General features: G+C 38.9%; 1 protein-coding gene across 12 annotated transcripts in view; it reads right to left on the reverse strand.

Moving 5' to 3' along the window:
* The window catches only part of PKP4 (plakophilin 4), a 112,525-nt gene that overhangs the window by 71,386 nt on the left and 13,621 nt on the right, over positions 1–27,518 (reverse strand). For 8 of the 12 annotated variants that reach the window (XM_072875137.1, XM_072875132.1, XM_072875136.1 and 5 more), the window contains exon 2: positions 13,182–13,315. In XM_072875137.1, the coding sequence (XP_072731238.1) occupies positions 13,182–13,310 (129 nt within the window). In that variant the 5' untranslated portion in view covers positions 13,311–13,315. Of the gene's footprint in view, positions 1–13,181; positions 13,317–27,518 lie in introns of those variants that run through there. The other 4 variants (XM_072875140.1, XM_072875141.1, XM_072875139.1 and 1 more) reach the window with 1 other exon arrangement.

A 27,518-nucleotide genomic window follows, 5' to 3' on the forward strand; every position in this document is an offset into this window, starting at 1 on the left:
ACTATGTCATCAAGGGATATTAGTGATGTTTTCGTCCACAGTTAGCTTTTGGTAATGATAGAAAAGGATTCTATCAGAGCAGCTGCTATTTTTCAAACTGATATTCTACAATGCCTGAAGTTTAAGTAAACTGTTCAATAGTATTTAAAAATAGATGAACACCAATATTTAATAATCTGATGAAGCAAGTCTTTTATACAAGTCAAATACAGCACAGAAGCATTCCTTTAATTTTAAAGCGCAAATTACTAATAAGGTTTTTTTTCTCAATGTAAATCGTGTAAATGTATTACACAGTAGCTGCATGCCTTGCTATATTACAAAAGTCACCTTCACTCATAGATTATAATTAATGCAAACTATTCTTTCGCACCTTACATTACATGGAGTGAGGCTTAAATACTTCACTTGCATTAATGGTCCCTGAAAGAGCTCTCTACTTCTTGCTGTTTGTACACCTTTTCAGTAAAGCGTGGTTCAGCCATGCACCCCTATGGCTTTCAGCAGTCTGCAAGTACCTCTCTACCTCTCACAGCTCCAGTCCTGGAGGGCTTTGCAGCAGGGCAAAAGAGAGGGCAGAGTAACAGTGTACTAAAAAGCTACTCTAAAACCAAGATTTACCTTGCAGAAGTAGGGATAAAGTTTTTTCTACTGACAACACAATGAGATGACCTCCAAGAACCTTCAAACAGAAGGCTAATTAGCACTGATTTCATTAGAAAGCCAGCTGAGGACTAAGTCAAACAGCAGCTGCCGTACGCTATATATTAGATGACAAAAAAAAAAAAAAAAAAAGCTATTTCTGAGCATCTGATTTGAGCTCCATAGAACAAATTGGCCTGCTAAAGATATGCTACACAAGCTACTGCCCCTCCCAGATGATATAAAGGAATTGTACACACTTTCAAACATTTCTCAGAGCTCACTAACCAAACTGAATAAACACACCCTAATATTACAAATATTGGCCAGCAAAAACTGTTTGCCTCCAGGATGTGGAACTCACCCACTACTGCCATAGGACACGAGCATCCACAGAACAAGACTGCATTTTTCTACTATTGCTCTACTAAGAACAGTTCAACAGAACAGAATACTCTGTAGTTCTGTTAAAAATAAATATGCAAACCACAGGAGCAGCGGGAGGGAGATGTGGTCCTCAACTTCCTCCTGGCCATGCCTTCCATTAGGTTAGCATTTACTGTCAAGCTTCAGCATTAGAAAAGCTTAGCACAGTCAATGCTCGGACATGAAAGAGCATTTTTGCACATCTGTCCTAAACTTGGATTTTATTAAAACCTGCTTCTAGACAGAATTCTAAAGCTAAATCCTTTTAATCCTGAGACCTGACATGAAAAGCCTCATGAACATGATAACCTGCAGACCACAGCAAATCTTAAGGGCCTGTATATGGACTAGAAAGCATGGATAATATCAGAAGGTTTGTACGACATGTAACTGCATCCAGTAGCAGAGACCCAGTCGTCACAGTCTGATACCAGGTCTTAACATGATTCACCTTCATGTTATACCAAAGAGGTACACGTGCACCCAGCCAGTTCATTTGGACAGTTTGTGTTTTGGAGAGAAAATACTAAAGAGTGTACTAACAAAAAAAGTCAAGGACATTTATAAATGAGAATTTATTTTCCAATTCTAAGTCTGCTAGTGCATAATGTCATGATTTCCAAAAAACATTCAGATCCTGAAGCTCTTTAAGTTTTGAAGCAAATGTCAGCAAGATAAGCTTTTTCCCAAGTAAAACATGATGTATTATATAGCATGTAACAAACATAAATCTTTAAAATAAACAGTATTGCACTGCTTGTTTGCAGAAATAATATAAAACCTTTAACCTATGTTTAAAGCTGTTTCTTGTTCCTTACTTTTAAATCAATATTTAAATAGCAATGTAATTGATACAAACTATGAATTTGAACACAAGATCCAAGTTGCCTATTGTTATTTACTCATCTTTTAACTAGATTAATAAAATAAAACATATGCTAGCCATTATTTGCTTGCATTCAACCAGTCTCTATTAATTTGCCTTTTCCTTACAGGCACAGGCATTAATTAAAATATCATTCCAGAAAACATATTCTTAATACATGCTATGACTACACATTCATCTGAGCTCTCTCCTCCCTTGGCTATCTTCTCCTGCACAGTCCTTTACACCAGCTCATGTGTATTTCTGCAGGAAGGCATTTTATAAGGCAAATATTATCACTAGCCAACTTTTGCCATTTTGCTTTCCAGAAGGAAAAAAGTTATGGTAAATTATGAAATCCTACAAAAAGGTTGATATTGCCTAGAAAGCCTTTTTACTTAAAGTGAATCAATTAAAAAGGAGCATGTAACAAAGGAAACAGGACAAAGCTCCCGGTCCAACAGTTACAATGGCAGAAATCAGAGACACAAGAGGGAAAATGAAATCTGGGCTTGTCAACCAAGCTTGCATCTACACAACCACAGCTTTTAAAACTTATTTGTCACATACTTCTGTCCTAAAGGTGTTTAAGAGATGACCCAGATAACTGAGATCATCAGAAAAATCAATAATCATTTACATTTTACAAGTGTAAAATAATTACAGGTTTAAAAGACAAGAAAGCCCCGCTGAACTAAAAGAATGGCCAAAGCAAGAGAAGTCTTCTCTAAAACACTACAAAAGTGTAACAGCTACAGAACATACTGTTTTTTGCATCAAGAAAGAATACAGAAAGAGAAAGTGGAAGATGTGCTGTATTTTTCTCATTTCACAGTGTACTTTCTTTATACAGTATTAATAGGCATGTGGTTTCCTTCCCACCGTCCCTGAGAACTCCTCAGAGCATATTCAAATCCTTCATCTCGAAAATAAAGGTCCACCCAATTCCAATAATCACCTCAGACTTTTGAGGATTTCAGGCAATTAAAAAAAATAGGATTAGTGAGATTTCAAATCATAGTGGTTTGGGTTGGAAGGGACCTTCAAAGATCATCTAGTTCCAACCCCCCTGCCATGGGCAGGGACATCTTCCACTGGACCAGGTTACTCAAAGCCCCATCCAACCTGGCCTTGAACACTTCCAATGATGGGGTATCCACAACTTCTCTGGGCAACCTGTTCCAGTTCCAGTCATCGTAAAAAAACTTCTTCCTTATATCCAATCTAAACCTGCCCTCTTTCAGTTTAAAACCGTTGCCCTGGTAAAAAGCCTTTCACTGTTGGTCTTATGATCCCCCTTTATATATTGAAACGCTGCAGTAAGATCTCCCTGGAGCCTTCTCTTCTCCAGGCTGAACAACCCCAATGCTCTCAGCATTTCTTCACAGGAGAGGTGTTCCAGCCCTCTGATCATTTTTGTGGTCCTCCTCTGGACCTGCTCCAACAGGTCCATGTCTGTCTTGTATTGGGGACCCCAGAGCTGGACCCAGGTGGGGTCTGACAAGAGCTGAGTAGAGGGGATCACCTCCCTCAACCTGCTGGCCACGCTTCTTTTGATGCGGCCCAGAATACGACTGGATTTCTGGGCTGCAAGCACACATTGCCGGCTCATACCTCATTTTTCTTCTACCAATATTCCCAAGTCCTTCTCTGCAGGGCTGCTCTCCATCCATTCATCCCCCAGTCTGTACTGATACTGGGGATTGTCCTGACCCAGGTGCAGGACCTTGCATTTGGCCTTTTTGAACTTCATGAGGCTCATGTTGGCCCACTCCTCAAGCCTGTTAAGGTCCCTCTAGATGGCATCCCTTCCCTCTAGCAAAGTGAATCAACTGCATCACTCAGCTTGGTGTCACCTGCAAACTTGCTGAGGGTACACTCAATCCCGCTGTCTATATCACCGATGAAGACAGTAAATAGTATTGGTCCCAGTACGGACACCACTTGTTACTGGTTTCCACTTAGACATTGAGCCATAATATAACTCTTTGGACTTGGCCATCCAGCCAATTCCTTAACCATCTAACAGTCCATCCAACAAATTTGTCTTTCTACAATTTAGTGGCCACAATCTTGTGGCAGACCATATCAAAGACCTTACAGAAGTCCAGGTAGATGACATCAGGAGCTCTTCCCTTGTCTACTGATGCAGTCACTCCATCATAGAAGGCCACCAGAATAGTCAGGCACGATTTGCCCTTGGTGAATCCATGTTGGCTGTCTCTAATCACCTCCCTGTCATCTATATCTTTCAACATGTCTTCCAGGAGAATCTGCTCCATAATCTTACTGAGCATCGAGGTGAGGCTGACTGGTTGGTAGTTCACAGGGTCCTCTGTTTTACCCTTCTTAAAAACAGCTGTGATGTTTCCTTTTTGCCAGTGACTGGGGTCTTCGTCTGACTGCCATGACTTTTCAAATATGATGGAGAGCGGCTTGGCAACTAAATCAGCCAGTTCCCTCAGGACCCTGGGATGCATCTCATCAGGTCCCATGGACATGTATGTTCAGGTTCCTCAGGTGGTCTCAAACCTGATCTTCATTTACAGTGGGAGGGATGTCGTACCTGCCTTGAGACTCAGGGACTTGAAAGATGTGGGAAGAGATTATCTCTGAAAATTGAGGCAAAAAACTTTAACTTTTAAAAACTAAATTAATTTCAGTTACTTTAACTGAAAGCAACATGGTAGGAAAAGGGAAGAACTCTTTTCTTTTTCTGCTGATAATTAATTTTCTAACTTGATATATAATCTCTCAAACATATGCAGCTTGGTCTCCACAGTGAGAGTGTAAGCCCTATCTAGAAAATTACACAATTTGTTTTTTACTGGCAGAATGATGCAAGGAGATATACATTTAGTCTTGGACTGTTGTGTGGCCTGCCCAACAGAGTTCTTAATACACACAATTTTTATCTTAAAAAAACCAACATTGTGATATAAAATTGGTATAGGTAGTTGCACAACATCTGAAGTAACAAATTGCCCTATTTTTTTCTCCACACTACAAATATCCAAAACCAGTTAAAACAAAAGAACCGTACTTGTATTTTTCTTGGGGGTGGAAGAGGTGAATGCAACAAATGGACAACGTAGCAATAAATTTTACTTCATTTATTTATACTATCTTTAAAAAGCAAAACTTGCTAGTATTCTATCAAAAAAACTGTGCTAAGTAGAAATAAGAGGAAAAAACCACCAAGCCATGTTTGGCCACTTCTGAGGTACTTCCACTGTTGATTTTGGACCAACACCATCAGTTGTCGATTTACAATATTCTTCATAACTTTATATTTTGGTGCTGGCAAAAAAAAAAAAAAAAAAAAAAAAAAAATCACAGTGCACTGAACTGCAAAGGTGTAAAAGGCAAGCAAACTAATTTGCCATTTTTAAATCACTCTGATGCTTAGGAAGATCTAATGTATTTTTGCAAGTGCAACCAAAGCAGGAAAAAAAATTCAGCTCTATTTTCTAGTCTGAGTAATGTTCTTATGTGTGCAGCCTGTGGTTCCAATGAAGTAGCAAAGTTTACATACTTTTTGGAACAATGAGTGCTGACTTTTGCATGTCTCCTCTTAAATTTGGTATCTGCAGCTGTAGTTGGTATGTCTTAAATACCTGCATAAATACATGAGGGATAATTTTAGAGGTACCATCTTCTTTACAACTGGAATACCTCCTGTTTCAAGCCTTTTTTTCTTTTAGCTTAAATCATCACATTATTATAGAAAACTAAGTCCTAATCAATTCTAAGTGCATTAATCACCTTCATAGTTTATGCTTCCTTATGATGACATTTTATACCACTCTGAATGATACCTACCATCACCATGTTTATCTATCAGACAGTATACTATTTATTGCAACAATCTATTTTAATTTCTTTCTCTAGCAAGCTTCCCTGAAAGCAGTGGGAGAGCATGCTCCTTGAACAGGATGCTCCCATACAATGCTGGCTGCTAGCAACACAGAGAAGCTGCTCCCTAGGCAAAAATCACAATTAACTGATTTTTATAGTACTGGCTTGTGACAAAATGACATGACAAGAGTCAAATACAACAATTAATAAGCTTGTTTTCATTTGCAGAAGAACATCTATGTGGCAAGAACATACTAAAATTATAGATATAGATTACAGAATATGCTGCCATACTGCATCAAAAGGACCAACTAAATCTTCTGAAACATACACACTACAATGTCTTGGCCAGACCTACTTCTTTTCAAAATTATTCAATATACATCAAGGGAAAAAAAAGCCCTATAATTCCATATACCTGTTTACCAGTAACTACTTAATCACCTTATAAAACTACAGTTTTTGTTTTCAAAGCCTAAATTCCACTGCAAAATCACAGACCATGTCTCTTAACATGAAGCTACAAAAATGCCGGCTTTAAATACAATTACGTTTAAGCAACAGGAAGCATATACATGGTTCAAGAAAGGGAAGAAAGCAACTTGCTTGGGAAAGGCAATCATACAGACTGTAGGCAGACAAGCTTCCATGAGTGAACACCAAAACCCATCAAATTTTAAAGCTGTGTAATTTCCTTTTGAAGGCTGAACTTTCTGGAGGAGGGACAAACCCTGCATGGGGTGTCAACGTTGTAGTGTATACCCCAGGTGACCAACAACAGCTCTTACTTGGCAAGCTCTGCATGCCAAATGGTAATTCGTCTGCAACGATGTTGAGATTTCACTCAAGACGACACTTCAAGGTCTTCACTGTCACAAGATACAGATGAGACAAGTTATACCAATCCTGAAAACAATATACTCTTTTCACTTGAAAGCTGAGTACCTCTGACAGGCTTGTGCCTCCCTGGCAAGTGAAAACAATTGACAGTACACTATGCTGGGCTATTAACAGCAAATATTTGAAAACAGGTAAGTAATGGGAATGTAATTTGTATGACTGACCATGAAGACTGTCATTCTCCTGTTGCAGGCTTTAGATAATAAAAGAAGGTTTAGAGGCAATTCTGTGCTTTATATCTGCATCCCATTATGATACCATGTTGCAGAGATTCAACTTTTTTCATTTTTGTTAACGAGGAACTTCTATCCCTCAGTAACATGGATGAGAATGAGAAGTCTACATTCACAATGTTGAAAAATAAAAGTTACTTTCTTCCTGCCCTGTTGTGATTTGAAAACCTCTGACAAAACACAGATAACTTAAAACTTTAAACAAATGGTGGTCCAGTTGGCTAACTGAAGGCTTTCTGGTGACAACTATGCAAGCATCAGCAGCGATGGCACAAGCAGTGAAGAAAACTCACAAACTGTTTTTGAATGGTACATGCCTGGCTAGTCAGACCAGGATCGGGCAAGTTGGGACATCTGAGAGAGATGATACCATTGACAGAGAGATGCACCTTTTGCAGCTTCTTGGCTTCTCCCAGTTCTCAATGGTTGCTGTGGTAGAAGACAGGGCTAGGATGGGATGTTACTTCAAGCTGTAGTAACACTGGGATATGCTGAGTTGCTTCAACTGCAAAACGTCACTGTCTGTGAAATGCTAAGGTGGCAATTGTAAGCTGAACTCTGAAATGTTTTCCTAATCATGAAAATGTTGCCTGTTGAACAATTCAGTTGAGCACCTTCCAGTAGTTCAAGCTGATGATCTAAGAAAGCGTAGCCTACATTTGAGAGGAATACTTTTACCTTGCATTTACTATCTCTCATTCAACTGCAATGTACAGTGCAGACACACACAACTCCCGTTGCCTATGAAAGTTCAAATGGCGCTAAACAAAAGGCAACTACATTTTGGACATTTTTATGATACAAATGTGGAACAGAGAAGAGGACAAACAAAAATAAGTTCATTTATGCCCTCTTCACATTAACCTCCTGCACTGATCTATGCAGAGTTCTACATGTTTCCACTTGCTGTAATTCAGAGCTAGATCAAGCAACTGACTACTTAAAAAACATACTGAATACTGTATTTTTCCAACATGAGTATCATACTGTAGTGACCTAATATTTAAATTCTCTACCAGAATCTATAGAGAAAAAAACCTGTACTTTTAACTAACCATGTTAGATCAACCTTAATATTTTCTGTAAAAATAAAGTTTACTCACACACACAACTGCATTTACATGCTTTCAGTATCTTCCAAAATAGAAGACAAAAGATAAAAAATTGGACAGGGTAAAGACAATCCCAGATTACAGGATGTGAAATGACACGGCTACAATTATTGGCTGATCACACTTACTCTGTATTCAACCGCAGCAGACCATTAAAGCCCTTAATACTTTTATGCCTGCATTGTTCACTAGTCTGGTAAAACAGTTTAGTGCTGCTCTAGCTGATGAGGGATCAAAATTTAAGCAATTCATAGAAAGCTTACTCTTAGTCAATAGTAGAAAGGAAGAATGCCACTTGAGGTATGCACTGACTACATTTGAGCAGCACCTCCTTTGGAAACTGTTTGTTCCGATGCCAGGTTGTTTTAAATTGGTGCTGAAGCCAAGTATACTTTTCTGCCAGCTGGTGATTAGAGTTCAGTTGCTGCTGAGTAGATAGGCTGGTAATCTAAACATAAAAGTGTTACAAAAGGTATAAATACTCCAGTATATTTCAGGGGTACCCACAGTTTTAGGCAGGCTCTTTTCCAAGGGGAGTTTCTCCTCAGAAGCCAAACAGTACATGCTAGAAGGAAAAATTAATTTCTAGACCTTCACATGAATAAAAGAGTACACAGAATTTTGATTAAGGAGTTAGTTGTTTCATTTGAGACAGGAGTGGAATATATTTTGTCCTAGAATAAGAGCCTTGGGAAGTGGACTTCTCAGACTTGATTCACCAAAACTGGAAATGCTTGTAAAGAGCAGAAACAGTAAACTTCAAAGTTCTGGGATTAAATAGGGAAGAATGACCTAAGCAATTGAACACAGTTATCAAGAGAGTTGGAAAAAAAACAGTTCTTCCAGTCATTCAGAAAATGTTGACAAAGAGTTTTGTTTCACTCACACAAAGCTTGGAAGTCCATTTAATAAAAAGTACCGCCTTCATTTCAGAACTGATACACATTTATCCACCTAATTGATCACTAGATGCATGCAAATCAGAATTTCAGAGTGAGACTGTTCAATGTTTGTGCCTAATTACTGAAAGTGCATTTAGTAAGTCTTTTTTTGAGGTATCTTGTTGAAGCGACATGCCTACACAGTTGGACTACAGAGTATTTGATATAAAGCACTACATATCTGAATTGGTAAAGAAATCTCCCAAACTTAATATCAAAATACTGTCGTTCTAGTAAAGGTGTTTTTAAACATGCAATAATAAATTTTTTGCTATATGGAGAATGCATTCTTTCCTCCACTTCCAGCTGAAAAACTTAGGGTTTTGCCCCCCCCCCCCCCATTAAAAACATCTCAAGAACTACGTAAAGTAATTTGTATTTAAACAATAAAGAAGGGAAAAAAGTAAAGTGCACTCTTTCTAAGAATATGGTATGGTTCAATACAGTTATACAAAAGGAAAAGGTTTTGCTGAAGTGTTGAACAAAAGTGAACACTTCTAGGAAAACCCAAGAGATTTATGATTATCCATCCGAAAGCATATCCAATCATTCTTACTCTATTGTCAACTATTTACAAAAGAAAAGGTGAAAAGTTGTCCATCTTTAGGTGTCAAAAACAACTAGACCAAAGAACAAAGAAACTAAAAAAAACCCTGCCACTGCTGCAAGTAGCAGGTTGCAAAGAAATTAGCAACAGCAATAGAAATTAAAAACAGCACATTCATGTTACTTTTGAAAACTGGATCGATAGGTAGTTTTTCCTACGAGACCTTTTCTCTCAGCCCAATCACTGAAAAGGAAAACTAACATGCTAAGCAGGAAATTCAATTCCAAATGATCCCATTTAATCTTGCCCGTTCAGCAGCAATTCATTCCAAATTCAGCAGCATATGGCTTGCACATGTAAACTAGCAGTGATTCCACAAATCTATATGGAGTAGTTGGCAACTAGCTGCCCCTACATTCCCTGCCCTCCCCCCCTCCCAAGTTACTGCTGTGACGCTGCCCCTCCAATTTGTAACAACCTGTTATTTTAGTATGAAAATAGTCAATTTACTTTTAAAATGGATAAGAGACTCCCTACAGAACTTAACTAAAAACTTTTATCCAAGTACTCCCCAGGATTCAGAAATATAGACATGTATATTTTAATGCTTTAGATTTACTTAAAACTTGTTTCAGCATATCCATTATAGCATGGAAATGTCATAACATTTTAGAAGTGAAATACATGTCCTGAAAAAACAAAAATAAAAAAACCCACCTCCAAAATAAACCCACAGAAAACACCCCCTCCACAAACCAAAAAAACCCACACCCTATCATCAAATGCACTAAAAGAAAAAAAAGAAAAGGCCAAAATATGTTTCAGCTTCATTACAGTTAGCCTTAGTACTTCCCTGCGTTCAAAAAGGAATTCCTCTAGTAGAGATGCAACTCATACCAGGTAAGAGTCAGTCCTTCCCTTGATTTTCATCCAGAAGTATATCCACTAGTGTATCCACAAACAGAATAACTTAACCTGGTAAAAGAACTATCCCACCTACCCCAATCAAAGCCAGTGGTGGTTGTGGCGGTAGTGTCATAATTTATACTAATTAGGGATGTGTTTTTACATTAAAACAAAACTTGAGCTTTGTCAGAAAAGCACAAAGCTGTGGTAATCTAATTTTCTTCATAGATTACACTTGTTCTGCAGATATTATAACACACTAAAAGTGAATTGAAACATTTCTTTCCTAAAATATAATCAAGGGAGATTTACACAGTTTTCTGACAATTTTGTCTCAATGTAAGACTGTTCAGAGTTCAGGGGACACACTCTAGTTTGTTAAAAAAGTTGCTTTAAACTGATTTGGGGTCATAGGAAAAAGAAACAAATGGAGAGTTTATTTAAAGAGGCTGTAGGGTTCATAGACTAATTCGTGCAACTTTTTATATAATTGTATCTATGCCACTATGGTAGAAAGCTTAAAATAATTCAATAAATTTATCTACCTATTTCAGAACTACTGTAGTAATTTTAGAAGTTTTTATTAAGTTAAAATCTTGCACAATTTGACAAGTAACAATAAAGTGGTTTCTGAATTGTGTTTCTGTTGTAATAAGTGTTTCTGAAGTAATGAAGTTAAGGTGTGGCAACTCTATTTTACAAATGCAGACCTACTGCAAATAAAGAGATTCCTGTATAAAAGGAAGTTAGGCCACAGCAAACAGCATAGTAGTTTCTGTTCAAGCTTAATAAAGTAAATAACTGCACTGGAAAATATTCTGTTCTGGGCTTTCTGCCATACAGGAAGGGTGTTGAATGTGTCAGTGTCCATAATTATTATCAACAGAAAAAAAACCCAGAAAGTAACAGTTCAGCTCTTAATTCTTTCACATTATCATTTTCAAGAGTGAAGTACAATTTACATCTTCCTCCCCTTGTATTCATTCTAATGTGTCTATACATTTTAAAGTTAGGCTACAGTTCCAAAGTTTGTGTTTCACTAACTATTAAACAATTGTAATTTTATTTTTTCCTTTCATCAGAACTGAGTTACTTAATAGTCCACACATTTAATAGTCTTTTTATGAATGGAAAGGAGGAGAGGTTTTAACCTCCTTTTTAAAACAAAGAAATATTCCATTATCATTTTTTCTCTACGAACAAGAAAAATACAACAACATTTCTTGGGTAGGAAAGGGGATGTTAACAAATGCCTTTTTACTGTATACTTATCATGTATCAACCCAATATAGACAATGCTGTCATAACTGTATGTTCAGTTTAAGCAATTGCTATTGCATCAAAACTGCACAAAAGCAATTCTGGACAGCAATCACAGCAGTAAGATTATTGGCTGGTGATCATCAGCAATTACAGTACTGTCATTTATTGCAATGCTCCTGATCACCTAAGCTACCATTATGAGCATGTTCTCTGTGAACTGCAAAATAAAATGGACCAACTTAACACCACAAATGTACTTTAAGCAAATGAGTTCTAATTGACATTTGTGATAAGCTAAGACGGCACAAGGCAAACTACTGTCTCAGATGATGACAGATAACTCAAGATCACTGTAACTCAGATGACTGTGATTACTCGTATCTCGATAGCCTGCAGCATTAATATCCTCCCCATTAGAAGATTTTAATATTGGTTTTAATATCACTAAGAAGTTATTAGGCTTGCTATTGTAATCTTAAAATACTTTTGAAACTATTAATTTAGGCATAAAAATAAAGATCCAAATGTCATCATCCTGCAGAAAATTTTCATTTAAGACTGAAGGTTCTATGGGTATGAAATCTGTTGATATCAAGACCATATAATCTAATTATCACCTTTTTTTAAATATTAATATGGGACAACATATGAGAACTAATACATCAAGTGTTTGCATTCAGAGTTAATATCTTGAATTGAGTACTGATTTATCTTAAAAGAAGTTCTGAAACAGAGACAGCAAAGCAGATTTATTCTGAAATTCAGATGTTACAATTTATGTATTAAACCAAGAAAGATGATCATTATTTCTAGTTCTGACAATGAAAGCCAAACTATTACTTCTCTGTGGTTTGTTTTTTTTTTTCAAAACAAAACAAAAAAACCCCTTTAGTTAGTATGTTTCTTTGCAAAACTGCAATTTTTTCCCCTTGAATGATCTTTACAAATTAAGGCTGAACTTGATTTCAAACACAATTTTATTTTCCCTATAGAGACTATCACTAAGATACATGTCCATAAATGTGCTGCAGATTTAAAATATATTACTACCTTAGCATTGATAACTGAAATCAAAGTTTAAAACCCATTATTTCACAAAATCCAATTAATCATACCAAAACCTTTATGTGCAAATATCTGTAACACTGTATACAACTTTGCAGAATGTATAAAAAGGACAGGTTCTCCATGTTGCATCAATTCTACACTAGCTTTTCTTTTCTAAGCAATAAACCTGCATTTCAAGACAAATTTACAACAGCAGTGCATACATTCCAAGGGACACAGAATACCATAATGATGCTTCTGTTCAATGCAATTAAATGAACCCTCTATATTCAGATTCTAACATTCTGACCTACAAAATATACTATATCAATGCTAGGCAACACATTTTAGAAACAATGATTTTTTTTTTCCCAGCAATGCAATAAAAGACAATGGTCAACTCCACAATGCATACTGAATTTCTGAAAACAAGGTATATACCTGTTCCTTTACAGAAGCTAAAATGGTAGTGGCAGTAGTCTCTGGTTCCATGCCTGGGCCTGTGGAAGTTTCCTGTGTTGTCTGCGGCAGCCCCTCCTCCACCATTGGGGTCTGCTCAGGGGCTGGCATTTTGCCTGCAATAACAATATTTTAAAATAGTTTACATTTTGAGCCAGTGAAGTTTAAGAAAATTCAAGTTTTCATTATTATAAATTCTCTTATCTTTTTTCTAAAACTTTTCCAAACTTAACCAAATTAGCAGAGAACTTTGTCTCATTAATAGCAACATACACTGATATTACTGCACTGCACCTCCATGAATTGAAATCAGAATTATATACAGAACGTGAGGGTTGGGCAGAAGCAACCAGGCAGCATGACGTTTAAAGATTATTTTTAAAATACTATTTTGTGGTAGTTACTAAAAGTAGCAAAATCCAAGATGTGTGAAAAATACTAGCCTTAAACATTAAGAACACCCAGGGTCAGTAAAAGTTTACCACATGTGCAGTTTTTAGCATAGAAGAATGACATGTAACAGCAGAGTGCTTTGCTGTTAGGAACAAACCATGCAAGAGGCTAATTATGGTAATAAAAAGTTAATGGGAATAATGCTTCTAGTCTTCTTTTTGCAAAAGAGGAAACGAAAACATTGAAGTTAAACCAACTGCCCTGGGCTATGGATATCGTGGAAAGGACAGACAGGATTAGCATTCAAGAATCCCAAGCCTCATTATCGTGGAGGCAGCACACTAACAATTCCAGTACAGGTAAAAAAGGAAATTTATTTGTTTAACTATAGAAGTCACTATTAACTAATATTACAGACATAGTTATGAAGTGTGTTTAATACTTTGAAAATAGCAAGTAGGTGGTATTGATGTAGTTTCTGCACATATATCATGCTTTAATTTCCTTCAGAAAAAAGAAAATAAAGCTCGTGAGGTCTAATGTTAAAAGTAGTCAATATTTCATTTTAGATTTTCAGAACAAACTCAATATTCCTAGAGGAGACAAATATGAACAGCAGCTCCCTTCCCTTCATTTCCCAAGGAGCAGCTTACACTGCAAACAGGCTCCAAGGCTGGGAATGGACCCATAAGACTTCTCAGTCCTGACCTGTTTTAACCATGACCATCCCTTCTCCACCACCTGCCTTCTAAATGCTGAATCGGCATAAAGCTGGGCACACACTACCCTAAAAAGACACGGGACAAGCTATAAGATCAGTGCCTGTGCTATAAAGCTGCGCATTTCTGATTTGGCTGGAAGAGCAGTTGAGTTGACCCTCAAGGGATCTCTTCTGGAATCACTCTACAGGATCGTTCACCCTCTCAGGACTTTTTCCGCGTTGGTGCTTATACACAGAGGCCGAGTACAGGCAAAGCACTATGTTGTCAGAGGACTTCTATGCTGCTACAGGCAGCCTTGGGCAGAAAAGATGAGTGGAAGCCAGAAGGGAGATGACGTAAGAAAAACTACTTTCGTTCCGCTTCATGTGCAGCGGCACATGCACCGTGAGAGGGACGACTTCTGTTCAGGCTTATAAGCCACTTCAAGTGCATTAGCATTAGGTGGTCTTTATTAACCACACTATTCTAGTCTGCTAAAAGAGCTGGTAACACGGTTAATGTGAAGTTTCACATCAGCCACCAAGGGAATCAAACAACAGCTTCAGAGAAACTAAAGTGAGATGAGTGATGAGAGGCAGTGGAGTAGTCATAGGAGTAACATATGGTGCAGGAGCCTGATCACCCATCAGCTTCTACCACTGCGAACAGAAAAAGAAAAGCTGCTTCCAAAACCATGTTAGAGCAAGAGCCTCACCAGGGCTCAGTTACTTTCTGGAGAAGGGCCTCTCCTCCCCTCAGCGACCACACGAGTCCTACAGGGAGACTGTCCAGTAACCTGAAAAGAGTCTGTATAAATAGCCCATTGTCACCTTATGTCCATATTGCATTTATCTTCTGGAACAAAGAAAAAGAAATTGCAGAAATACCGCACTGCCAGGTTTCTGGCGTCAGGACTGCAGAGGGAAATCTGAGCACGTTAGTTTAGCGACACAAAGAGCAACTCCTTTTCCTTCTTCCTTCAGCTCACCTTCCAACAGGACCGAAGCACCGTCATGGCAACATAAAGAGTATGCCACACTCTGTCCTTCTCCTCATCTAAAAAAAATTTAAGTCCCGAGTACGTGTTTCTTCCTCTCCCACCACAATCACAGCACCTCAACGCCCCAGCAAAGCCCTTCCGCCCGGACCGGCCTCACCTCGCCCACACCCTGCTCCCTGAGGGAGAGGAGGCCCCGCCTCCGCCGTGCCCGCCGCCTCCAGCCTGGCACCGCTCCTCGCCACCGGGGCAGGTGCTCGGGCCCTGCCGCAGGGGAGCGGGGCACGGCGGCAGGCCGCGCGGTGCTCCAAGCCCCAGGGGGCGGGAGGCGGCAGCCCCCGCTGTTGCCGACAGCCCCACCTGGACCACGGCCTCCGGCCCGCCTCTCCTCCCACCCGCCCCGGAGCCTGGCTGGCTCCGGCTAAACACACTCTTCGCTTAGATGCCAGAGGTTTGGCGAGAGAAACAGGGAGGAAAGGGAAGAGAGCACGAGAAAGGAAGGCGCGGCGGCCTTTTCCTGGCCCTCCCATGCCCGCTGTCCTCCCGCTCTCCCCAGGCACGGCGGTGCGGCCGCACCTGACGGGACCGGGGGCGGGCACTCCCGGCGGGGCTGCTCTGCAGAGCCCGGCGCCGCAGGCAGCCCATCCGCCCCTCCAGCAGCGCGGGGGGAGAAGCCCTCTTCCTCCGTGACTGGAGATGGAGAGAACGGCAGCACTGCCACGTCCTCCAGCTACCAGAGTCCTACCTCTACCAGAGAAGCTAGAATACGGCGAATTGATTTTTTAACAACAAAAAAAGGGGGAAAAAAAAAGAAAAAAAAAAAGGATAACAACCATTTCTTCCACTGTCACTTTATCAGACTCAGCTGACCTCAATCTGTGTTGAAATGCCTGTGGGTATGTCTGAAGGAGACCAAGGTGGGTGTCTCACAACTGGAACAGAACTTACTCTTGGAGAATTGATATAAAGTCATTACATGTTACTTGGCTCACAAAGTACCACCAAATGAATAACCAGCCATGTCTGGCTATTTTTGAAACAACATTTTTATTCATTTCAAGCTTGCAAATACAAAGGCTGCCACACTGAGATTTTTATAAGCCAACTGTAAGCCTAGCATTACACCTAAAGCTTCAAGGACCCTTGTTTCTACAAGAACAAGTTAAATAGCATTCAAGAAAGCAGAATAAAACCTGTGCTCTAACAGTTATATAACAGGATTTTGAAAAGTCAAATAACTTTAAAGTTTTAGAAAATAAAAATATATTCTTTTAAGGTTTTACTTGGAAAAATCAACTCTTTCATCAAGCTGTAATAACCCAAAGAATACACATTACAGTTCCCTGGGTCACACCTGATTTTTTAAATCGCTTTCCAGAGTTCTTTTATGACTAGAACTCAGTGTTTCAGGTTTCTAAATGGACTGTTAAATTTGCAAGCATATCATGAAGTAATAAAACTAACTAGTCAAGCTTTCCCTTCATTTAGGAGTATTTGCTAAGTAATCAATAGGCCAAATCTCAAAAACTCTCACAAGTTACACATGGGTTTCTTGTCCATATATCCCAACACGTCTTCACCTGCACAGTAACCAGGGCAGTGTGTCCATTGTGTTTTGGGACTTCCAGGTGAGAAACACAAAATACAGTACAATAATAAAGCCAATCTTTTAAATAATAAAAAAGCAGCACTGAATTCTCAATTATGCAGAGTTATGCATGTCTTGCTTTAAATCAATTAAATATTTAGATGCGTTGTGGTTTAACCCCAGTGGGCAGCTCAGCCCCACGCAGCCACTCGCTCACTCCCCCTCAGTGGGATGGGGAAGAGAATCAGAAGGGTAAAAGTGAGAAAACTCGTGACTTGAGATAAAGACAGTTTAATAGGGAAAGCAAAAGCCACGCACACAAGTAAAGCAAAGCAAAAGAAGGAATTCCTTCACTCCTTCCCATGGGCAGGCAGCTGTTCAGCCATCTCCAGGAAAGCAGGGCTCCGTCACGTGGAACGGTGGCTTGAGAAGACGAACGCCATCACTCCAAACGTCCCCCCTTCCTCCTCCTTTCGACCAGCTTTATATGCTGAGCACAATGCTATATGGTCTGGAATAGCCCTTCGGTCGGTTGGGGTCAGCTGTCGCAGCCGTGTCCCCTCCCAGCTCCTTGTGCCCCCCAGCCTGCTCGCTGGTGGGGTGGGGTGAGGAGCAGAACAGGCCTTGAGGCTGTGTGAGCACTGCTCAGCAGGGACGAAACCATCCCTGGGTTATCAACACTGCTTTGGTCACAAATCCAAACCACAGCCCCGTACTAGCGACTATGAAGGAAGTTAAAACTATCCCAGCCAAACTCAGTACAACATGCCATCACAGTCATACTTTTAAGTTTCCAGTTCTTTCCAAAGGTTTAACTATGATTTATGAAAGGTAAGTTATGAGATACCTTAAAAGACTGAAATCAGGGCAATATTTATTCCATCAAACAGAAGAGACTTCTTAATTTTAAGACATATGGGGAAGAAAAGCACAGCTTTTTTATTTTTACTTAAAAAAACCCCAAAACCTCGACTTTTTGAAGCTTCTATGATGTGCCACAAAAGTACTCTAAAAATGTAGTGCCGATGCCTTGTAAGTGATCACTTTCGAAGTATATTGTCTAAATGAATGCTTAAAACTGGACTAAAAACCTCTACAAAAATATGATATAATGAGCACAGATGTGAGATGATCCCAGTTTGTCTTTTCCATAATTTTATCCGTCACTCTCTTCTCACCCCGACACTATGAAATAACTCTTCAACCTATCTGTTATAAAGTTCTGTAACCAGTCATGAAAATGTACATCTGAACTAGTTGGAAGGTATGGTAATTTCTCTGAACAGAAAATATACCCAATATTGAGTCTCTAATAATAACACTTAGATGAAAACCAATCAAATTAATTGTTAATGAAAATGTCAGTGTTAAACATACATCTATCTCAGTGTTAAGAGGTGTAATTAGAGTGCTATACCCTTCCACACAGTCAGTTGTTTTAACTGCTGTTCTCTCAATTAACACATTTCTTGGCAAAGTTACTGATTTTCTAATCTTGATTTCAAGATTAGACAACTGTTGGCTTTGATCCTACAAACGCTTACGTACATACTCAAGCTATCGCAAACGAGTATGCTCATTCACTCCAACCTCCTGTGTGGCCAGGCAGCTGCCAGGCACAGGAGCTCAGGTGACGTGGTGCAGGAAAGGCACAGGGAGGTGCTCTTGGAAGCCCAGCCCCACAGAGGACCCCGATCCCACCACCATGCCTCCATCTAGGCACGCTGTTTGAGGAAAGGAACTCATGAAGTAAATTTAGATTCTCATATTCATCTTACGGGAATAGGAAATACCAAATGCAGGATTCATGAGAGCCTTAAAATCCAGTACGAGTGAAACCCTGGAGAGGTTAATAAGAAAACCTCTTTCTTCCTTACGCAAGGCTGGGATTTAGTGGCTGAAGATACTTCCTGAGTTGTGTTACTCACTCCTTTGGGTATGGATAACTGCTTCATTATTGGAAAACAAGCAACCAGACTTCATCCCTCAAAAAATTAGGTCCATAGTTATATTGCCTGCCTCTTGTGTCATGGCCCAGCAGTTAGATCTCACCCAGAATGGGAGACTTTGCTCCTACATCTTTCCCTGTCTGTCCAAATCCTCGTCCCCTACGACCCTTTGCTGCAGTATCACAGCTACAAAGCTGCGATGGATGTCAGGATGGATGCGGGGCTGCTTTCTACAAACTTTATATGTGGATGAATCAGCCAATATACACAGGTACCATTTATAAATGCACCTTAAAGCTTCCCTGTATTCCAGCTCTTTTAATTCTCAAATTGCTACTGCACATTAAAGACACCAAGATCTATGTAGACATAATGAAAACTCAGGAAACATATTTCACTGTTCTACTGCTTTGTGCAATGCATTTCAGCATATCTTATCTTATTGACATAACTTCTTAAAATTCCTGAATATGAGAGAAAAATTTATAGATTTAAGTTCTCTGCCATAGCAAAGAATGCATGAGAATTGAAAGACTTAAACGTTCCGAGATGATCTTTCAGTGGATGTTGCAGAACTACACATTGTAGCATACATCTGAGAAAATTATTAATGCCTATTCTGAATTTCGAAATTATCTATTTAAAAGTAAAAGACAAAAGAACAGAAGCAGTGACAATCTAGCTCTAGGCTGGCCTGCATTTACATTTTCAAACTAGATGCAAGTGTGCAAGGAAAATAAAGCTGTTCTCTGTTATTCAAGCCTCTATTCTGAAATACCCTACAATAATTCTGAGAAGAGTGGCTTTTCCATCCTCTCTACCATGGAGGCTCACTGAAATGGTTTCATGAAAACTACACGGTAAGTCGGATCAGAGCAAACCAAGCCATCAAAAAGAGTTACCTTTCAATCCAACACGTGTACGGCAGAGACCATCTCTTTAGGCAACTGCAGGGATTTGCTTGAGTAAACCACATTTAAACAGCCACTTTAACTGTCTCCTTAGAGGATACCTATTGCCTCCACTATGCACAATTAGCTTGTTTATATCTAGCACACAAAAGCACCGACTCCTAAAAACCTCCCAGATGTTCTCCTTTTGTACAAATGCAGCAGACTTCTTGGCACCCCAGCACTGATGATGGGGCAGATTCACCATTTTTCTTTAGTAGCTTGCCAATCCTGGCTTTCATACTGGTCCTCTAAGCATGCAGTGAGGTTGTAGGTTGCCAAAATGGGTAATGCTTTCTTTTGTGTCTGATCGAATGGTCAAACAGCTGCAAAGCAAATAGGTTCAGTGAATTCATCTGACACAAAGCTATGCCTTTTTTTTTTTGGGGGGGGGGGGAAGGGGGGATGGGGGTGGGCTGTATTCTTCTGAACCAGCTGATCTTGCAGCCATACAAGCACTGATGCAAGGAAGGAACAAGAATACACAGTTGAGAAGGAGAGAAGAAATATGAGAAATTACTAAACTGAGTGTAGGACACCATGCTTTAATTCTTCATTCTCATTAGTCTGTACTCCCCACCTTCCACTGCTCCTCCTGTTATTTTCTTAGAGATAGCCAGATAGTTTTTGCCAGCACCGAGTAATTCCCCTCCTTGTAGTGCAGGCCCAAGGAGAACCCAGACCTTTCCAGGTTCCCTGCAAGACAGCAAAAGCGGTGCTTTTCCACAGCTTCCTACTCACTTCCCTTCGTATTCCTCTTGCCTTCCTTACACAGGTGATTCTCACAAATTTTCTCCTTACCTGTCTTCCCTGTTTCCGAGTCTCCCATTACTGACCTGAAGCCAGTAACAAGTCACCAGAGTAATTTGCACTGAAGAGGTAATATAATTCTTATGAACACTGTCAACTAGGATAGGATAGACTGTATCTATTTAATGAGGGAAACATGAGAAAAACAACAAGCAACATCTCATCACTGAATATCCTCATATTTATCTAGCTACAGGATTAACTCAAGCAACAGGAGTAAATCACCAAGGACATCAGAGCGATACTTATTAGTACAGAAGAAAAAAGCTCCAATAAGCTAAAAATCAACTTGCTGGGACACTGACATGTTATTTATTATACAACTAAGTTATTCTTACAAATCTACACTTAAGCAACGAGGCACATCTCAGCTCTCAGTCAGATTCTTGTTTTTTATCCTTTACAGTATATGTGAAAGTCAAAACCAAAACAAGACTTACTAGAGTTCTACAGTTTTTAGATGAAGACATGATTAAAATTTATCTGATATTTTGAGTTACTTCAGACATGTCAGTACACTTCTAGGTATGAGTAGCTCCTATTAGCTCCATCCTGCTACAAGGATGGAGTGCTGCTCGCCTACAAACTAGGCAGTGATTGACACTCTCAAGCTTGCTGCAACCAAGTGACTGAACTAAGACAAACTCTGTATTACATCTACCAGCCTATGGTCATGTGTTTGGATGAAAAGACAGCAGATGACAACTTATCCACTTGCAAAGATGATGCAAGCAATTAAAAATGGATTATGTGAAAGATGGCTCAAACATTTACATGAAAAATAGTTTTTAAAATGTCTTGATGACTTACTGCATCTGGACATTTGAAGTACCTTCAAATATCACACTATAGGCTAAACATTCTGTTAAGATATCACTTTTCTTTATGGACATCAGTAGTGCAAAGTTTTGTTCACATGGACTTAAGGAAGAAAACAGGGAAGTAAATATATTACCTGATTAAAACATGGAAGAAATTGACTTCTGTAATGACAGGATAAAAAAATACACCTGCATAATTGTGCAGACTGAGTCCCTCAGCCACGAAAGAAACCTACATGCAACTGATAGGCTGCCTGAGAAATGTGGGAGATGCGTTCAACTATCTTACTGCTAAATTTACCACCTTTCTCATCCCTTTTTCTTTTCAGGACACTTTTCTTCCTCTGTCTTTTTTTTTTTTTAAATACATGCAGGTTCAAAAGGCATCTGGTGCCATGTCCTTTTTAAAATGCTAAAAATTATTACCCTAGCTTTTGGATAAATGTATTTTTGTTACAGCTCCTAGTAAAAGACAGCCTTTTTTTTTTTTGGCCGATGGCTACATACTTTAACTCCACTCTAGTGAGCAGGCAAGATTCTACATCCGCAAATATCCAGTTGTAACATGCTCACAAGATTAATGTTTTTATAGCTTTCAAACTAACCATTCAACAGAAGAGATCAGACAGGTATAGAAGATGACCATTTTGAATAAAGCCATATTTATGATCATATCCTTCGAGGCCTGAGGCACCGTTTGTAGCTCACCTTAAAAAAAATAAGAATCTTTGTCATCTGAAGGATGTCTGGAGAGCATTCACGCTTCACAAATATATGAAGTACCACAAGCTAATTGGCACTAAATAGAGTTTTCAGTAGTTTAAGTCACAAGGCTCCGTGCCTTAAAGAAAACACAAATGACAGACCCCAAATCCGAACCTTTCCTTTGGACCATCCCGAGTCTGTATTGCTCTGTTCTGCTGATATATCTGAATCCACTGCCATTCAGAACAACCTCACCAGAACACAGCGCTCAAAACCAGTTCTGCAGACTAGCGAACAAATAGCAGATTTATCTCAAGGGATAAAGTTCAGTCTTACCCTAGTGCAGACGGAGGGGGAGGAGAGTTATGTAGCATCACAGACGGATTTTAGATTTTCCACACAGACTGTCAGGTGACAAAGATGTTTATCAGTTATTAATACAACCATTCATCAAAGGATAAATTCTTAGTTTGGTGTTGGAATATTCTCAATTAATTTAGGGTATGAAGTCGTTCAGAACGAATGGCATAGAACAACATAACTTAAAAACTGTAACGGACGAGTAACTGCAGTGCATGTGTGCTGTGCAGTACTGCTACCAAATGCTCGCAAAGTGTAGGAGCTCCAAACTGACATTTTTCAATCTCCCACCTGAAAACTCCTATAAACAAGCAAACAGGAGTTAAACTGAGAATAATTGTAAGTAAAGAGATAAACACTACCAAGTAGAACAGCTGCAGGTATTATTCAATGTCCACTTATATTTTCTCCTAGCCCTGGAAAATTATTACTGAAGTATTACTTTAAACATTATTGCCAGATACAGCGCACACTAACTGTAGGCAAATATATTTCAACTGGAAGCATTATAAAACCAAATTTATTTTATATGCATTTATAAAAGTATGCTTCTCAATTTTGTCATATAGTATATAGAAAAAAAATTATATAAACAATTTTCCAATGATAAAAATTAACAGCTACAACCACAATTTTAAAGGACAGCTGAAGAGTTACAGACTTCCACAGCTCCCCGTTTTGCCAATGCAAGTTTTTGAGGGATGTGGTGCAAGGTGTATCACTGAGATGGTCTGGACCTAGACGCTACCAACCTGCTGTTGCATCCTGCCTTTAAAAAACAACCAGACTAGATCAGTGGTGTGATTTCACTTATAACAGACTCGCACATTTTTACTGACACTGCAGTCTCCATCTCTGCTTTGAGAACCATGGTTCATGAACGAGCGACCAATGAACAGCAGCTTAAATCGGGTTTAGCAGGGAGAAAAATCCAACCATGCCCTTGCAAAATTTAGAAACTGATAATGTTAAAAATTTGGGTTTTACTTGGGATACATTTATAAGCTCTTTAATGCAACCTATGGTTGTTCCTGCTCAAATGACCACTACAGAAATGTCAAATTCTTGCATACCATAAAGACAGATTGGGGAACATCACGGTTCTCCAATAAACATGGCTATGGATTAGCAAAAGGTTTTACTAAAATGAAGTTTTATCAATTGCTAAACTGTAGTTTACTCTTCATTTTGCTCTGAAACAGAACTGCGCAGCAAAACTCAGTTTGCTGCTAAGAATGCTCTACGTGCAAACTTGTGTATTTAAGCAAATTGAGCTCTCTCCTCTTCTGTTCTCCAAGCTAGAAGCTAAAAAAAGAGTTGCATGTAGTAGCAAACTCTACATGAATTAGATAACAAGCATCTGGCTTTTAAGGCCAAAATTGCCAATACTTCAATCAATTGTCCAATCTCCCCAAAAAGAGGTATCATCAGTATTTTTTTTTTTCTGAGGTATATTTGACTTTGTTTACCCTTTAAAAACTTTAAGTACTTGTAGTAGGATTACACCTAACTCTACTCTAGAGAGAATTTAGTATTTATACTAATACTTTATAAAGAGATGAAGAGCTGTGAAACACCAAAATTTACAAATAACATTATGATCAGAGATCAAAGACAACTCAGTAACTTGAGGAAAACCATAAAGCAAGGTGAATGAGCTAATGTTGATAAATACAAAATTATGTGAACCATTCCTATCAAAGTGAACCATATGCCTTCCCATAGTAAGAGGTGGATGACAGAAACATAACTATAAAGTTAGACACACTTAGGTTAAAATGTTTGGCTAGGCATGAAGACTTTTTGCAGAAGTGCCATAAGGGAAAAAAGTCAGGTCAATGGTACATTAAATAATGTCAATAATTTTAACCACACTCTGAAATAGACGCCCACAGTACAAAACATAGACAATTCAGTATACAGCAACAAGAAAATTCAGAGGGATAGAAAACTATATAGCAAAGGAATGAAGATTAAGTGTGGAAATGGTCAAGAAGAGAAGCAAACACTGAATGATGGCAAACGGTTCAGGTTTTTTACTGATGCTCAGTTAAACCAAGAAGAAACTCTCAGACCAGTATTCAGACGCTTCCTGTTGTGTGGAAGTACTGCATCTTTATGCAGCACTCTATGATGATGCTAAGATGCGATCTTCTTCTCTCAGTGAAAAACATTTCCTCCTGTAAAATCTCCTACAGGCATAAAATTTTGTCATGAGATGGCAATATTTTGCATCAAAGTTTATCAGTTGGAGACGCAATTTAGATAGCTTTCCTGCCTTGGTTCCTGAAAGACTGAAAATATGCCTCAAATGTATTTTAAAAACTCAAATCCAAAGTTTCAAAGGAATCTCAAATAGTGGTCACATCATCATAATTCTTATTTCTATCTTTTAATTCCCTGCCCCATATTCTAGTCTAATTCTAATCTCTGAGCAGGGAAAATTAAGCACACCAAAACCAGTAACAGGCTATCTCGTAGGCACTGGAACTTCAAGTGTTAAAAAATAGTGCGGATTTGTCAAAAGCAGATTATATCAAGTCTACCCAATCTTGTTCTATGACAAGAGCACTAGAAGAAATACACCTTGAACGTAAAGCTTTTGTCACTGCCACGTGGCCTTCTGACAAGCAGCCTAGGTAGCATAGGTGAAAATACCATGGGGGGAAAGAGGTAACCAGTGTAACTTCTTAAAGTTGTAATCAAAGCAGTAGTTAATAGCTCACTTGCATTGAAAGAAGGCTTGAAATGGGGTTCCGTCACAGGTACTGCCCAGACACGGTTACCTTACAAATGAAAGCTAGCACCACTGTCAGCATTTTGTAGATGATGGCTGGGGGCAGGGAAGGGGAATGCGCCTATCATTGAGCACCAGGGCTGGCATTCAGAGATCATGAACTATAGGAGAATCTATCTAAAAACAAATGTCAAGCTCAAAAGCAGTTGATCCCCACTCAAACTGAACACTGAAGCTTGCCTACCCATCCCAGTGATATGCACTGATTTCACCTTACCTCCACATGCATAATCCAGCTTTGCCTATATTCACGTTCACCCAGGCTACAAAGACGATCAAAGTCCTGCACTGAAGCAGGAACAAATGTGGTACAGAAGACAACCAGCAAGACAACAGCTCTGTGGAAAACAACATGAAGCTGGGATGCCTGTAATCAAAGCACACTTTCCTGTGACAAAGAAAAAGGAGGGGAAAAAGGAGAGGAAAAACAAAACAAAACAAACATACCTCATTTACCACTCTTGCTTATTTTCCATTTCCCATTGCACTGAAATGCGCAATCTTCCCAGTCTGCTTAGCTAAAGAAGTATATCCAGTTTTGTGCACCCAATTTCAAGTTAGATCAATTGAAAAGCCAGAAGAGAGCAACCAAAGCTATGCAAATTTTACGTAGGAGTTGCCTGTGTTTGGATACAAACCAGAGACTACGAGGAAAAGTGATAAGAGCTGAAATACTGAAGTCACTGCAGGAAAGACAAAATAATCAAGGATAATATTTAAGAGCTACTGCTATCTTCTTGTCAGGTATCAAATAAATAATGTCATTGATATTGTCTAAGTGTTACTGTCTCTTCTAAATAGGATACTGGGGTGGTCTTCCCCCCTTCCAAATGCAAACAAACTTTATTTTTTAGACCTTTTAACTACAGATAACAGAAAAAATTAAATGCCCACAGTTATGATTGAGATATGCCTGACAATTAATACCCACATATTTAAATAAGCAACTCTACCACCAGAAAAGTTACAAACTTAATCAGTTATCTTCACTGTGCTTTAACATAAAGCTCAAAATGAGGAGTTTAAAACACAGCTATCAAACGTAAATCCTCTCAATAACATGAGGGAGTTGAAAAATTACACAGTTTTAAGTCTTAAAAACCCACAACAATTAAATACTGTTTTAGGGGATTTCCACTTTCGAAACAGAGAAAACCTGCTCCTGCTTGCACTGTGCACGTCCAGGAAAATGTCAATATAACAACTCAGGAAATACACTCATGGATGACAACAGCAGAAAAGAATGCGCTTCCAGAACTTGCAAGATTGCTATTTCATCTAACGCTCAAATAGTAATTGTAGTTAGAGGCATATCTTTCCATTTTTAGAATGTCTTACTTAAGCTTCATAAAAATATATACCATTTCAGATAGCTGATATTGAACTGAACTTCCTGAGCACTGAAAAGTAGGGAAGAGGAAGCAGCGGAGCACCAGGCAGGAAAGCACCCCAAGCCAAACAAAGCCTGAACACCCTTCAGCAGAATAAAATACTAAAACCAGTCCTATTTGAAAGGGAGGAATCAACAAGAAACATCCGTATTACTCTACCACAGGAATTGAAAAAAATTGTTACACGTATCATTTATGCTATCTAAAAACAAAACATTTCATCAAGGTGCTTTAAGTCAGTTGCTAGGTATCTTTTCAATATCATAGACAGCAGGATAAATTACAGATGTTAACAGGACACAGATCTACCTAATTGCATTTTTTGCCTTTCTATTTGTGAGAGAGACCACTTCAAAACCCAAAATTTTAAAATGGAGCTTTTCAGCAAAGGCACAGAAGAGGTTCTGCAGAGGGTTTAACCCCTTTTTGCTTTTTCTTTTAAAGCTCACCTAGTACATTCCCTGTTAGTTCAGTTCTTGTATGACCAGACCGGTAAAGCTGCAAATGCCAGAGCAAATGTTAACATGCCCAGCAAAAGAGGGGCAAAAGAGGCTCAAAAATCTACCTTACACTTCTCTTGTTTAAGGGAAGTGTACAACACTCCACTTCTTTTGTCAAACAAAAGCACAATAAAAACTTAATGAAAAATGTCTGCATTATACAGTCTGCATATAATTATTTCTTCAAATAACATTTTTAAAGAAGTTGCTTCCTTACAATGGCAAATACTGTTTGTAACTCGTTTCTCTACAGTAATGCTTCTGGTTAACTCCAAATAACTCTCAACACACCTTCTGATGAACACTGTTAAAATCTGTTTTTATATGTTTTAAAAATAGGCTTCAGCAAGGCTATTC

This window comes from Ciconia boyciana, chromosome 10 (genome assembly GCF_034638445.1).
Source record: "Ciconia boyciana chromosome 10, ASM3463844v1, whole genome shotgun sequence".
In the NCBI taxonomy this organism is placed as follows: Eukaryota; Metazoa; Chordata; class Aves; order Ciconiiformes; family Ciconiidae; genus Ciconia; species Ciconia boyciana.